General features: G+C 38.0%; 2 protein-coding genes across 2 annotated transcripts; one reads left to right on the plus strand and one right to left on the minus strand.

Moving 5' to 3' along the window:
- Window positions 1–231: 231 nt before the first annotated feature.
- On the minus strand, window positions 232–5,312 carry LOC147278762 (uncharacterized). Its single transcript, XM_086250657.1, has 12 exons — window positions 5,214–5,312; window positions 5,060–5,111; window positions 4,918–4,966; window positions 4,672–4,757; window positions 3,486–4,561; window positions 3,180–3,368; window positions 2,916–3,085; window positions 2,592–2,823; window positions 1,607–1,742; window positions 1,268–1,362; window positions 1,062–1,185; window positions 232–713 (listed from the first exon to the last, which is right to left on the minus strand). Exons 1-12 carry the CDS (start codon window positions 5,288–5,290, stop codon window positions 639–641), a joined length of 2,361 nt encoding a protein of 786 aa, XP_086106783.1. The 5' UTR covers window positions 5,291–5,312; the 3' UTR covers window positions 232–638.
- Window positions 5,313–10,003: 4,691 nt separating this feature from the next.
- Window positions 10,004–14,611, plus strand: THO5 (THO complex, subunit 5). The gene is made up of 7 exons (XM_086252315.1): window positions 10,004–10,285; window positions 10,370–10,997; window positions 11,240–11,577; window positions 11,795–12,054; window positions 12,415–13,003; window positions 13,092–13,223; window positions 13,623–14,611. Exons 1-7 carry the CDS (start codon window positions 10,058–10,060, stop codon window positions 13,887–13,889), a joined length of 2,442 nt encoding a protein of 813 aa, XP_086108441.1. The 5' UTR covers window positions 10,004–10,057; the 3' UTR covers window positions 13,890–14,611.
- The last annotated feature ends 151 nt before the right edge of the window (window positions 14,612–14,762 follow it).

The raw sequence follows: 14,762 nt of genomic DNA on the forward strand, positions 1-14,762 counted from the left end.
ACAAACCTGACCCATAAAAAGGGGAATAGTGTAACCCTCGACCCGAGAGAGAGAGAGAGAGAGAGAGAGAGAGAGAGAGAGAGAGAGAGAAGCCGAGCCATTATTATGTCCATTTGATGGCAGCTACATAGCCTGAACTGGTGCCGCCCAAACCGGGTTCATGCAGTTCACAACATATTATAAAATCAGTATAATCTCTCCAGTACTGTTTTTAATGGAAAGTTCTAAATCTGACTGAAAATACTCGATCACAATGCTCATGAATCAGTAATCTGGTCTATATGTACATAACCAAGTCAAATCTGATCTACGTATACTACTAACTGCTTAGGTAAAATATGGTTTTCTACCCAAGTAATTGATACATGTCAATTGCTTACAACATGACCACATAAACAAAGCTGAAATTTGTGCCACCTCCATATTAACAATAAAAAAAGCTCCAGTGCATGAGGCTACTGCCAATGCAGAATCTATAGAGAGTATGATGTACGCAACCACACACCTATTCCCAAGAGGCTGTTTCTGCTACTTGAACCCGCAATCACCAGTTTGCTTATGGTTTAGTCATACTGTTAAGATTACCCTAATTAATAGCTGTGCACATTATCTCACCACCTATGAATAAAACTACAATATCATCCTCTTTCTGTTGTGTCATTGAAGTAAGCGGTTATTCCCTTCAACTTGCCATTTAAAAAGCTCTTCTCGACCTGAGACCAAATACCTCGACCCTCAGAAATAACAGCATGATAATCTATTTGGTTATAGACAGAAAATGATGCAATGTTTACAATGTTACAAAAACAAATTGACAATATTATTGACCTAACATAACACCAAATGAAAGCATAATATTGTGAGTCTCGATCGATGGGCAGTGGTGGGGACAGGCCTGGCAGTAAAACCCACCTACTTTCCACAGTCCATCCCCAGTTCAAGCCTCAACGCCATGTTAGTAGCCATGTGACAGAAGTAGGAGGAAGAGGGGGGGAGGGAAAGAGAAACTTAAAAGGCATTTTGATTTTTTTTTTTCTCTTTAAGAAAGATAAAGAAGATACCTCTAGTGACCATGGCGGACTCGCAGACAAAGAAAGCTCTGCTAATTGGTTGATATCAACATTTCTAGGGAGAAACATGACAATCTTGGAAGCAACTTTCTTTGCAGTGCTGAAGAGAAAATATCTGCCCAAGTACACGACTGAGTTGCAATGAGTAATAAAAATTAGAAATTTCAAAGAATAAATATTAAGAAGAGGAAACATACCCATCATGTGGCTTAAGCATTGTCTTAAGGTCATATGTCTTTACTTTTGCATAATGAGGTCCCCCCCATGGGGGTGACAAAAAGACTGTGTCTGCCTGCAGTTGGTAACTGAAGAAATTAAAAAAAAGCTAAAGATGGAAGCCAAGTATACATTAAATTTTACGGTAACCTAACAGACTTCAAGTATAATTATATGGCATATTAGCACCAACTGCAGAAACCAGCAGAAATAAGTCTAAAATTTATTCAAAAAGCTATGTTCATGGATACCTATCAACAAAACAATGATAATAACAAAACATTGGAAACTCTGAACACATGAGAAGTCAGCTTTAGTACCCTCAGTTTTGGTGCCAAACGGAAAAAGTCCCCTTTTATGAAATCTATCTTGTCATCTACCCCATAGATGGCAGCATTATGGTGTGCATAATCAATCTTCTTCGGATCAATATCAATAGCAGTTACATGTTTGCTTCTGCAATGTCACATGTATAAGGATAATCAATATATAAATAAATAAAAAGCATCCTGGGTCCTGTTTAAAATCTCAGATATCTGTTAAGAAATTTTAGAGAGTTAAAATTATTCTTTACCAAACCAGTCAACTAATAAAATAAACAAGGAGTAATGAATTTACTAATTGAACTGAAACCTTAAAAAGTAAAGAGTTGGCCAAACCAGCATGCTGGGTTCAATCAACACGCAATTAAGGATGTGCAACATATGCATTAAAAGCATATGTCCTTCTATGAATGGGAACCACTACCATCCACAATTACATGTCTGTTTGAATCTGCCTAATGTCAACAGTATAAACTCAGCAAATAGCCTATTGTGAAGTTTGAAATGATAATATCAGTGAGATATTTAAAGACCAAGATTGTTAGATCTAAGCCTTTCAAGGGATGAAAAAACATCAACTAGTTTTAATTATTTATTTGATGGTGCCTTCCCTAATTGCAACTTCAGAAGCTTACTTGAATGCTTGATCATGTCAGAAGTTTTTACCATCATATAGTACATGAATATACATGTATAAAACGCATGCAAGCACATACATACATTTGCGCATGTGTGCTTGCATCTGTGCCTGTATTTACCTACCTCACCTTTGGTAAATGAACTTCTGTACTTAAGCTATCATCCAAAATAAATTATTTGGAATTAATAGTTTCTGGTCTTAGGTCCCGCAAGATTAAACACACTGTCTAAGATGCCACCTTCTGACAAGTGAAATTTCTCCTCACTATAACACTCGTCAGGTTTACCAGAAGGATCTTTAGCATAAAAAAGAAAAAAAATCATAAAATAGTCAATAACTCACATCTGTGCAAGTTGGATGGCATTCCCACCAACTCCAGTAAAACAGTCAATGATGATGCCACTACCACAACGATGTGCATGATGCCTAGCTAGAGGCTCTGGAGTAACAGAAAACCATCCTTCCTCATCCATTTTTATACCATCATCATATCTGGAGAATAATAGGTACCTCTGACACCAATATTTGCCAATATCAGCAGAAAACTCTTTGAACAACCCTTGAAATAGAAGTTCTGCAATATGAGAATGGTTTATCAGAAAGGATGTTACTGAAGAAAATAAATATAAACGCACTAATAAACAGCAACAAAATCAAGTCATGAACCTTCATTCTCATTAGACAATCTTCTCCGAATTTGCATTCTTCTCACTTTCTTTTTCTGTTTTACTACAGCAGGGTCATGCTGCATTTCCAAGTCATTTATTGCAGGAATTCCCGTTCCTGAATGCATATTACTATCCTCAGAAACTTCTTCAGTGTATGTATTGGACAAGCTGCAAACAAAATCATCAGTAGACAAACGTTCATATAGATTCCACATAAACATGCTGAAAAAGAAATAATCAAGACCATTATTCTAAATTCTACCTGCTCATATCTAATATTTGCAAGGCTTCGTCATCTTCGCAATTTTTAAGAGTTTCCTCACAAGAGTTAATTTTATTAGGTTCATTATAGAGATCAAAAGTATTTTGTTGAGTTTTTTCTGCAAGAATTGGTTGCAATTCACTGTTGTAGACCTCATCAGCAACCAACTGCTTGGTTTTATTTCTGCAACTGTGAGCACCATAAAATGAAAAGAGTCTCAGGGTCATCGTAGAGTAACATTATAAGCATAAATCAGATTAATGAATTTCAACGGGGGAAAAACACATAGATAGAACATAAGCGTACCTCGCAATAGGCTCCTGGAAGTTTGATGACAAGCATGATGCAATCCCTTCATTGCGGCTGTTATTGCACTCATTAATTTCATCTGCGTGTTCAGGACATCTGCCAACAGTGACAGTTGGCAAAGTCATATCAGACACATAATTCTCAACAGTGAGTCCAACCCCCTCTGGGTGCTCAAGATATGACTGACCCTGTAAAACATCATTTATTGATTCTTCAAATGAGTCAGTGGTAACATCCATCTTAGTTGCTTCAGCATTCACTTCATTTGGCTTATATGCGATGTCGACAATTGCTAGGTGCTCCATGCCTGGGGGTGGGTACCATGTGGAAGTATCTGTTCTGATATTATAGAAGTAATTCCTCATGTAGTAAGAATCCCAATATACCATCCAGTCCCCAAATTCAGCATTGTTTTGGCTGTCAGTTCCATCATGGTCAAGCACTTCTGAACACGTGGAATATTCGGATTCAGAAACACATTTCTGATCAGGGGCATAATCCTTGCATATTTTGGTAAGTTCTGCTTCATGGGAAGCCATTAATGAACACTCTAAGTGGTCATGCTCCATTAATCCTTCACCTGGTTCTGTCTTATCATGGCCAACAGCAGCATCTGTTGAGCAGCTCCCTGGCAAATGTCCAGCGTCTAAATCAGTTGAACTTGCTGCAATTTCCATTGTGTCATTGAGCACAGCACCGCTATGTGAAGAGTCACAATGCTGGCCATTATCCTGACCATCATTACAAACAATGCCCAATAACATTCCATTATGATTTTGTTCCTTGACAGCATCACTAGTAATCTCAGTTGAACTTGCTGGATCTCCTTCACCAGAAGGACATTGAAATTTAATGGCATCCGCTGCAACATCAGAGGAAGATGATACACTTTGGCCCATCATTGACATACAACACAAAGAACTGCTTGCGTTACCATCAAATATAATAGGAGAGACAATCTCCCCCACACTCACTTTGGAAGACTCCAGTGCTTCAGCCGCAACGGCTTCAGAAGTGTCCGGATGCTTCAGGTGCATACCCTTTCTTTTGCCTTCCGTCATTCTGTTCCTCTTCTGCAAATGAGTATCAGTATTAACAGACCAAGAAAATATTACTTCTGCTTGTGGTGGTAAATACAAAGGCTGAAGAAGCAGTATTTTATCACAGAGAGATGTTAACTTACCTCCTTATTTGTGTTGAATGAAAAGGGAAGCCCCAGAGCATTCATCTGTCTAGCAAGCTCCATATCCTCTGGCAAAGTTCCACAATCTGAAAACCCAAAAATTCCCACTAAAACATTCAAGACCACTAAAAGACACATAACTTAATCATAGCATATTAGCATAATGCAACCAACATCCAGTGAGCTCCAGAAAAGTACAAGAAACAGTTAAACATAACAAGGAAAGCGAGAAAGTGAATCACTAGCCTGAGGACATGACATTTGAACCATCATCACGACCATCGTGAGCTGGTTTCTGTAATTATAGGGAGAAATTTAAAGCATTCAATACAAAGTCTCAAACTTTCAGATTAAATGAAATTGAGCTTAATGAAAACCAAAGACTTACAGTGCGTCCCTGGGAAAACGACCTGTCGTTCGTCTCCGTTGAGCCATCGTCCCTGCCAAGCAGACACAGACTTAGAAAACCAAGTAATCACAGGACAAAGTGCCTACTGTGTTAAACCAAGAATGCCCTAGAAACAGAGACAAAAGAGACGCACCAAAGAAACACTTGGGTGAGCTTCAAGAGAGAGCCGAGAGCTCTCAGAGCAGGGCCTTGCTCTTCACGTTCGCCCATACGCGTTGAATAGAAGCGGACCAATGCGACCAACGCTTCGAATTATTCGGCGGACTGCTTATCTCATTAAACGGCGCCGTTTTGATCCGGAGGGAAAAAAAATAATAATTATAAACCTAATTGAGCTAATTTTGTTTGAAAAATTTTATTCAATAACCTTTTTTAAGAGGAAATTATATATTTGGTCCACTTATTTTATACCTAGTTTAATTTTGGTTTATGATCTTTTTTGAGTTATGTTTTGGTCTACTAATTATTTCATTTGTTCAATAAAGGTTCAGATTTGTGACTTTAAATCCTTTAAGTTGTATTTTCTTCAATTATAATTGAAGTATAAGTTATATTTCATCATTTCTTAGTCATAAAAATAAATTTGGAGTATTATAATCTAACAGAATTGAGATTGGGTGAAGTTTGAAAAATTGGTAGTTTCGGATATCCTACTTTAGGGTCAATTATTTTGAGTTTTAGGACTCCAATTTGAATGATCTTTATATGGTTGTAAAAAAGAAATGCATAGCTTTAAAACAAGTATATGTTTGCTGAATTTGGGTGAGATTTGATAGGGTAAAAAACATATTAAATTTGAGAAAACAAATTTGTACCTTTATTGAATAAGTAGAATAATTAGTAGATCAAAATAGAACTTAAAAAAAATTATAGATCAAAATTAAACTAGATATAAAATAACTGAACTAAATCTGTAATTTCCTCACCCTTTTAAATACCCCTTAGCCCCAAATTTTACTTTTATGACCCTTTTGCCTATGAAATATCCATAATACCCTCCATATAAAACCCTTTGTATTTATTTATTTAATGTAGCTTTTTTTTTTTCTTTTTTTTCTCTTCCCCAGACAACCATTGCCCCCTCACGGCTCCAGTTGCTGACACCTTCATCCCCCGCTGTTGCAGTAAACCTAACAAAATCCAATGAAAAAAAAACCCACGTCGCCCAGCAAAACCCACAAAAAAAAACCCTCGCATCCCCCCTCGTTGTCCAGTAAAACCCATAAAATGATTGATTTTTTGAGATATCATACTTATCAAAACCCAGTGATGAAGAAGAAGAAGAAGAATATGCAAAATTTTCAGATCTGAATTTTTTGTCGACACATGATTGAATTTTTGATCACCACATGGTCGAATTTTTGGTCAACACATGTGTCGACCATGTGGTGTCCACAAATTCGACCATCTTTTATGCTCTTCTAGCTATAGCACATTCCACCATATCTAAGTTTTTTTTTTATTTTAATCTTTTTATAGATTTGGGTTAGGAGAGAAGAAGAGAGAGAGAGAGATAGAGAGAAAATATGATGGGTTGCTAGCCGATGCCCACCACCATCCTCCACCTCCTATACTGACCTCTCATCTCTCTGTCTCTGTCTCTGTCTCTCTCTTGCTCTCTATTTCCCTTCCAACCCATTAAAAAAAAAAACTCATATATAGGTTTTCAAATTTTATTTTTGTTTTTGTTTTTTAGATTTGGATCGGGAGAAAAGGGGAGAGAGATAGAGAGATGAGATGATGGGTCGTTGGCCTGTGAGAGAGGTCGTTCTCTATGGCTGCTACAGGAAGAAGGTGGAGTAGGGTTTGGCTGCTGCAACAACTTGTCAAATTTTTTGTCAACACATGATGGACTGTGGCGACATTTTTCTATATAAAGGGGTATTTTGGTATGAAAAATACAAAAGAGTCATTATTTTTTTAGAAAATTTAAGATTAAATATCAAATCTCAATAATTTTTTGGTATAGCATGAATACCATATAATATTTCAATTGAACTACCAAATTAAATGTAATTTTTTTGATTAAGTCACAAATATGTTGGCCTATTTGATTTGAGCTTTTTCTATTTGACATTTTTGTCCTTTTGCCCACATATAATAGGTGTTACTTAAAATTTATAAGGTTTTGACAAAATTGCCCTTAAGGCTTTTATATTATCTTAAAAATTTACTAATGTAGTCTAAACTTCACATTTAGTTGTGACTGTACAACACTCACAACTTCAAATTTAGTTGTGACTGAACGACAGTCACATTTAAGTTGTGAGACAGTCACAGTTAAATTGTGACTTAATTAAATTTTTTTTAAAGAACTTATACTACAATATAGCATAAATAAAGGTCAAAACAATACTTATGCTCAAAATAATATATAGTATAGTGGTATGAGTTATCTCTTTCAATTTACCAAGACAGTCACAGTTAAGTTGTGACTGAATTGATTTTTTTTTTTAATACAATATAGTATAAATTAATGTAATATTTTTTTTATTTTTTTATTTTAATGGCATGTGATGTAATATTTGTAAATTTTAATACCTTTTATTTTATTATTTTGTTTGATTTTCAACTAGTACTTAATCTAAAATGGTATTTAATTTTGATACCTAAACTAAAAAGTTATTAAAATTTAATAATTAAAATTAATAGATCTTTATTTTTGTGGTTAAGGGCCAAAAAAGTTTTAGTGCCTAATTTTAAACACCCTACTCACCAAAAAAATTTGTCTAAACCCCCACCCATCTAGAAACTCTTTCAAAACCCCCTAAAACTTATAATCCTAAATTACCCTTCTGACGCATGCTGACGCGCGCTGACACATGCTGACGTCACTGTAACTGTATTTTGGTGAAACTGTTTTTTTTTTTTTTTTTTTTTTTTTTTTTGGAATTGAAGTTTTTGCTAAAACTCAATATTTCACTAAAACTAAAATTAAACACTGAAATTGAATTTCATTACACTAAAACTGAATTTCAAAAATTCAGTTACACTGAAACTGAATTTCAAAAATTCAGTTACACTGAAATTGAGTTTCAAGAATTCAATTACACTGAAACTGAATTTCAGAAATTTAGTTACACTAAATTGAAGAATTCAGTTATGAATTCACTTACTGAAACTGAATTAAGTAATAAAACAATTACACCTCGACTAAAATGCAATTACACCTTAATTAAAAAACAATTACACCTTTACTAAAACAATTACACTTCACTAAAACAGTTACACCTTTACTGAATTCCGTTTCACTAAAAAGAACACAGCAACCTTATCAAAAAAAAAAAACCAACAATACAACAAGTCATTGAGATGAGAGGAGTAGCCAACAATACAACGTCGTCCGATCACCTCACGCGCGACGAGTACACGACAGTCGCCACTGCCTCGATCTGTTTCTACCTGCAAATTTGATTCATCATATTTCAGAACCATAATTTCATTCAAAATTCAATTAAAACTCATATTTCACGAATTGAAACTGTTTCACGAACTGAAACTGTTTCATGAACTGACTGTTTCACGAACTGAAACTGTTTCACGAACTGAAACTATTTAATCAATAAATTAAGTAAATTTGTATATACTTATAAATCAATTAAAAAACCCACATTTCTATCCGATTAACATAATTAAGCTAGAACTGAATTTGGGGTGAAACTGAATTTTCAGAAAGTGAAACTGAATTTTCTAGAACTGAAACTGAATTTACACAGTTACACTAATTAAGCTAGAAACTGAATTTGTTGAATTCAGTTGCACTTTTTAATCACCGAGGTACCTGTTTAAGACCAGACAGTTCAACAAATCAAACAGGGTTCATAAAATTGATCGTTCAACGGCCGAGTCGGGCGGTGACCACCACACACGGTGGCTGCCCAGCCCCAATCAACACAGAAAATTACAGAACTCACCCAAAAATATTCTCGGACATCAACCTTATCAAAAAAAAAAAAAACAACCATCGAGATGGGAGGAGTAGCCAACACAGCAACCATCACACAGCCAAATAAATAATTGTAGCAGATCTACAAAAGGAATTAGCAAACATAACTACAACATCACACAGTCAATGAACAACAATCAATTTAATCACATACAAAGATTTACAAGCTAGATCTAGAAATTATTATGAGCATAAATACAGATCTAAAAGCGATGAGGAGCTTAGATCTTACTGAAGATCTTAGCAGCATCTCCGATCTTAGCATCTTCGATCTTAGCATCTCTGATCTTAGCATATTCGATCAGCATCCCCGAACTGATCGTAGTCATCGTCTTCGTTTTCGCCGGCATCGGCCGTCGGATGATCAAGGATCGATGGAAACAGAGGGATCGGTGAGAGAGAGGGAGAGAGAGAGCCCTGATCGTGGCCGGAACTGGCGAATCTCCGGCGGGGAGCTCGGGTCTGCCTAGACCCGATCCGGCGTGGATGCTAGCTTTCATGGCGAGTGGAATACAGAGGGAGGAAGAGGGAGGAGAGACGAGAAGATCGGGACCGGTATCGCCGGCAACCGTCGCCGGACGACGGAGCACGCACCGGCTACAGCCACGCGGAGAGAGAGAGAGAGAGAGAGAGAGAGAGAGAGAGAGAGAGAGAGAGAGAGAGAGAGAGAGAGAGAGAGAGAGAGAGAGAACGTACACTCGAAGAGGGAGTGAGTCTGAAAAAACTGAAACATATGGGTAAAACTGGAACATTAAAAAAATATGGGTCAAACTATTAGTTGACTAGGGGGTTTTGGGAGAGATTAAATGTCCAATAGGGGGTTAGAAAATAGTTTTATTAAGGGTGGAGGTTTATAAATAACCAAGTTCAAACTTGGGGGTTTTAAATAGTTTACATAAAAAGTTTAAGGGGTATTTAAAAGGGTTATTAAATAAAATAAATTTCTCATTATTTTTAAAAAAATTAAAAGTGTTTTCCGAAAGCGAAGAAGAGTAGAAGACACAGTGAAAGTAAATTGAGGGGAGGAAAAAATGGAGGACGAGGAGATCGAGGAGGGGATGCTGGTGGAGGAGGAAGCTGCGCAGCCGCGGCCTCCGTCGCAGCCAGAGAAGTCGCCGTACGAGACTCTACGAGATAGCAAGTCCTCGGTGGAGGAGATAGTGACCAAGATGCTATACATAAAAAAAGAGGCCAAACCCAAATCGGAGCTCCGTGAGATGGTCACTCAGATATTCCTCCACTTCGTCACTCTCCGCCAGGTCCGTCTCTGTCTAGGGTTTTCTAATCAATCAAAATTAGGGCGTTTTCTCAAATTGGGTTTTTTGTTTTAATCGCATTTGCAGGCGAACCGTTCGATCTTGCTCGAGGAAGACCGCGTGAAAGCCGAGACGGAAAGCGCCAAGGCACCGGTGGACTTGACGACGCTGCAGCTCCACAATCTGATGTACGAGAAGAGCCACTACGTCAAGGCCATCAAAGCTTGCAAGGACTTCAAGTCCAAGTACCCAGATATCGAGCTCGTGCCTGAAGAATACTTCTTTCGCGACGCCCCTGCTGATATCAAAGCGCTGACATTGTCGAAGGACGCCGCGCACGACGTCATGCTCAAGCGGCTCAATTTCGAGCTCTTTCAGCGCAAGGAGCTCTGCAAGCTTCACGAGAAACTGGAGGTTCACAAGAAGGGTTTGCTGGAGACTATTGCGAATCGGAAGAAGTTCTTGACCAGCCTTCCTTCGCACCTCAAGTCGCTGAAGAAAGCGTCTTTGCCGGTGCAGAACCAATTGGGGTTAATGTATACCAAGAAACTCAAGCAGCACCACTCCGCGGAGTTGCTTCCGCCGCCTCTGTATGTGGTTTACTCGCAGTTCATGGCGCAGAAGGAAGCTTTTGATGAACAAATTGAGTTGGAGATAGTTGGGAGTGTGAAGGATGCTCAAGCTTTTGCCCACCAGCACGCAAATAAGGACACTGGTAACTAATGCTTAACTCTTACTATGCAGATAATATTCAGTACAATATATTTGATTACTGTTGGTATGGTTGGGTATGAATTTGGATGCTCCAAGTGGGCCTGAAGCTGCCAAGCTGAAAAATTTTATCGATTTTTGAGTGCTTTGGTTTGTTGTTTGGATTTGGCTTTCAGCCTGCTTAATCTGAAGATAAGGAAGAAGATGAAATAAATAGTTGAATACTAATGTTGTGTAATGGACCAGGTGTTTCTACGAACGTGGAGACTAGTAGGCTAGAAGATGATGGACCAGATGAGGAAGATGATGGGCAGAGAAGGAGAAAGCGGCCAAAGAGGGTTCCAATAAAGCAGAACCTTGAGCAGTCGGGAGTGTATCAAGTGCATCCGCTGAAAATCACCCTTCATGTTTATGATGATGAGGCTTCTGATCCCAAGTCTGCAAAACTTGTCACCCTCAAGTTTGAGTATTTGTTGAAGTTGAATGTTGTGTGTGTTGGAATTGAAGGATCCCATGACGGAGCAGAGAATAACATCTTATGCAACCTATTTCCAGATGACACTGGCCTTGACCTTCCCCATCAGGTAGGAATGTTTTCTTTATTTGTTATGTTGGTGATCTTCAGTTAATCAGTTATCCATGAACCTCTTATTCCACCCCATCCTCTCTCTCTCTCTCTCTCTCTCTCTCTCTCTCTCTCTCTCTCTCTCTCTCTCTCTCTCTCTCTCTCTCTCTCTCTCTGTGTATATTTAATCAATTGCCCATATAACGCTGATCTTTATATTGCATTGGTTGATACAGTCTGCCAAGCTCATTGTTGGTGATGCCCCTGCATTTGATGAGAGGAGAACTTCCCGTCCATATAAGTGGGCCCAACATTTGGCAGGAATTGACTTCTTGCCTGAGGTGTCACCTTTGCTTGCTGGCCAAGAAACTCCAAGTGGTGAAGTAGCTAAAAGTGATGGTGTTATATCTGGTCTGTCACTTTATCGCCAGCAGAGTCGAGTACAGACAGTTGTGCGAAGAATTCGCTCCCGGAAAAAAGCTCAGATGGCTCTTGTGTGAGTCACTGCTCAGTATATTTAGAGTCTTGAAATATCAAGAGCATTCTAGAAAATCTGTAGGATAAGGATACTACAATGTGATCAAATCTGAATGTTAGTCTAGTGGTTTTGTTTTACTTGGTTGTGACTGCTATTGGCCTTTTTCTGATATAAAGTAGCTAGTGTTGTGTTGTGTACTTTTGTGTGTTCTTTCCCTTGCCCCTTTCTTTGGAACTTAAATATGCTCTTATCTGTCTATAACTTTTATGCCTATATGAGGGATTTTCTTTCTTTTGGAAGTCTCTTAGTGTCTTGTTTGTGAGTGTGGAAAGGGTATGCCCCATGTTGAGAAGTTGGCATTCTTTGATTGGCTTACAGGGAACAGCTAGAGTCACTTTTGAAGCTTAAATGGCCTGCTTTATCTTGTGAAAGTGTTCCATGGGCTTTGCATACCCCTTTGTGCAAGTTGCATGGTTGTTCACCTGTAGGGCCTCCACCTAATCTGGCATCATCTTTGCCTGTCATAGACAAGGAGCAGGTTCCGGAACCTATGGATGCTGATTTGGTTGGTCAATCTGGTTTTTCAAAGGAAGAGCTGGAGAGTACGAGGGAAGATGGAGAACTTCCATCTTTGGTTCCAGTTGCATCAGTTGTCAGTGATAACAAACTTGCTCACCATAAAAGAGATAATCTTGACCACTCCAGGCAGCTGGCTTTACTGTCAAAAAGACCTCCAATCAGTAACGCAAAATCACTAAGTTTTAAGAAATATGATGAAGATTCAGATCTTTTGCTGGATAGTGAGAGTGATCTGGACGAACCTGCACATATTGTGCCAGAGGAAGAAAATGCAGGGAATTTTGAGGTGGCTGGAAATTCATGGGTGGATTTTGGGGTCAGGGAATTTTGTCTTATTTTAACCAGGAGTATAAACACGGATAAGAGGAATGTGAAGTTAGAAGCCAAGGTAGCTAATAATTCATGCTTTTATATTTTCTCATGCTCTTGCATCAAATTTTACTTTTTGACATTTCTTATCATTTCTGTTGTGGCAGATCAAGATCAGCATGGAGTATCCTTTGAGGCCTCCCTTTTTTGCATTGAATCTTTGCACTATCTCTGGAGAAAACCATTATGAGAGTGATGAGTCTGAGTTGTACAATGAACTTCGTGCAATGGAAGCAGAGGTAATTAGTTGATGCAATAGGAATAGCTATCATAAGTAAATCAGTAGGGGGTGGCTTCCTGGTGTGAATTCTTCAGGACATGGAGACATGGGATGGCATTATAGTTTTCTGTAATATTTTGGCTCCCACTTACATTTTAAAACGCAAATCAAGATTAAGAATTTTCTACGGAGTGGTTTTGGTGAAAGCACATTACCATATAAGTTAAGAAGGATTGTTCCTATTGTCTCAATCTATTAGTCAATTCCTGCACTTTTACAAGAAACCCATCTAGACTATAACTTAATTTATATAATCTGCACCACTGTAGTATGGTCACCATACCTTGTTTGCAGTGTATTGATTATGACTACATCTTTTATTTCCCCTCCTGAACAGTTTCCTCTTGCTGTCTTGTAGGTCAATCTGCACGTAGTGAAGATGTTACCTCCAAATGAAGACAATAATATCTTAGCTCATCAGGTTCGTTGTCTGGCAATGTTGTTCGACTATTACATGGATGAGGCATCCCCATCTTCTGAAAAAAGAAAGAGTACTTCTGTGGTTGATGTTGGTTTGTGTAAACCTGTTAGTGGTCAGCTTGTTTCAAGATCTTTTAGAGGAAGGGATCGTAGGAAGATGATATCCTGGAAGGACATGGAATGCACTCCTGGCTATCCTTACTAGACATTAGTTCCGGTATCTGAATATGACAAAACCATTGCTGCTGAACTGCTGGAGCAGCCTATTAGCTAGGTGTTGTCGTAAGAAACCATAGGAGGATATTTCTTTCATCAATGCAGTGGGAGATAGATTTTCTTGGTCGTTCAAAACTATATTCTTAGTTCATTTTCTACTGTAAAGTAGCATTATTTCACACAACTAAGCATTATTTTATTTTAAAGTAGCATTTTTCTACTGTAAACTATATTCTTAGTTCGTTTTCTACTGTAAAGTAGCATTATTTCATTTTCTACTGTAATTTTACGGGATCCTTGAAATGTATCAAGGAGCTGTTGAGTATGGAGTTTGTGAAGAGATTGAGCAACATTCAGGTGGAACCGTGGGAGCATCTTTATTGGTCAAGTGGTATCTATTTATCCTTAGAAGAGAAGTCTTCTGTTCAACTTGCAGTAGGAGATTATCTGAGGGAAAAAGAACTCTACTCTGTCCTTCTAAAAGAAATTTGGGGTGACTCTGCATGAAGCTTAAGTTGGGTCAGCCTGTGGAACTGAACGCTAAAAGCTTGTTACCTCATCTGTCCTTTTTAAACATACGAGGTTGAGTAGACATTTTAGGAGCTTCTTTCTGAGTGACTTTTCCTCAATTAGATTTGTCTGGTTTTCTGGGATTTCTCCCAAAGAAATGTTATTTTTTACTTTTAATTTTCCCTTAAATTAATCCAACTTTCATCATTCATCTTTAATTGTTAGATCGTGGATTTCTTTCCTAATGCGTCGACAAAATAAATTAACACTCATGACTTTAGAGAAGAGATGACCAATTTAGGATTTCAGACCAAAAAAAGCCAAAAAGAAATTAGGATTGATAAATATGGAC

Source organism: Dryas octopetala, chromosome 7 (assembly GCF_963921425.1).
Source record: "Dryas octopetala chromosome 7, drDryOcto1.1, whole genome shotgun sequence".
In the NCBI taxonomy this organism is placed as follows: Eukaryota; Viridiplantae; Streptophyta; class Magnoliopsida; order Rosales; family Rosaceae; genus Dryas; species Dryas octopetala.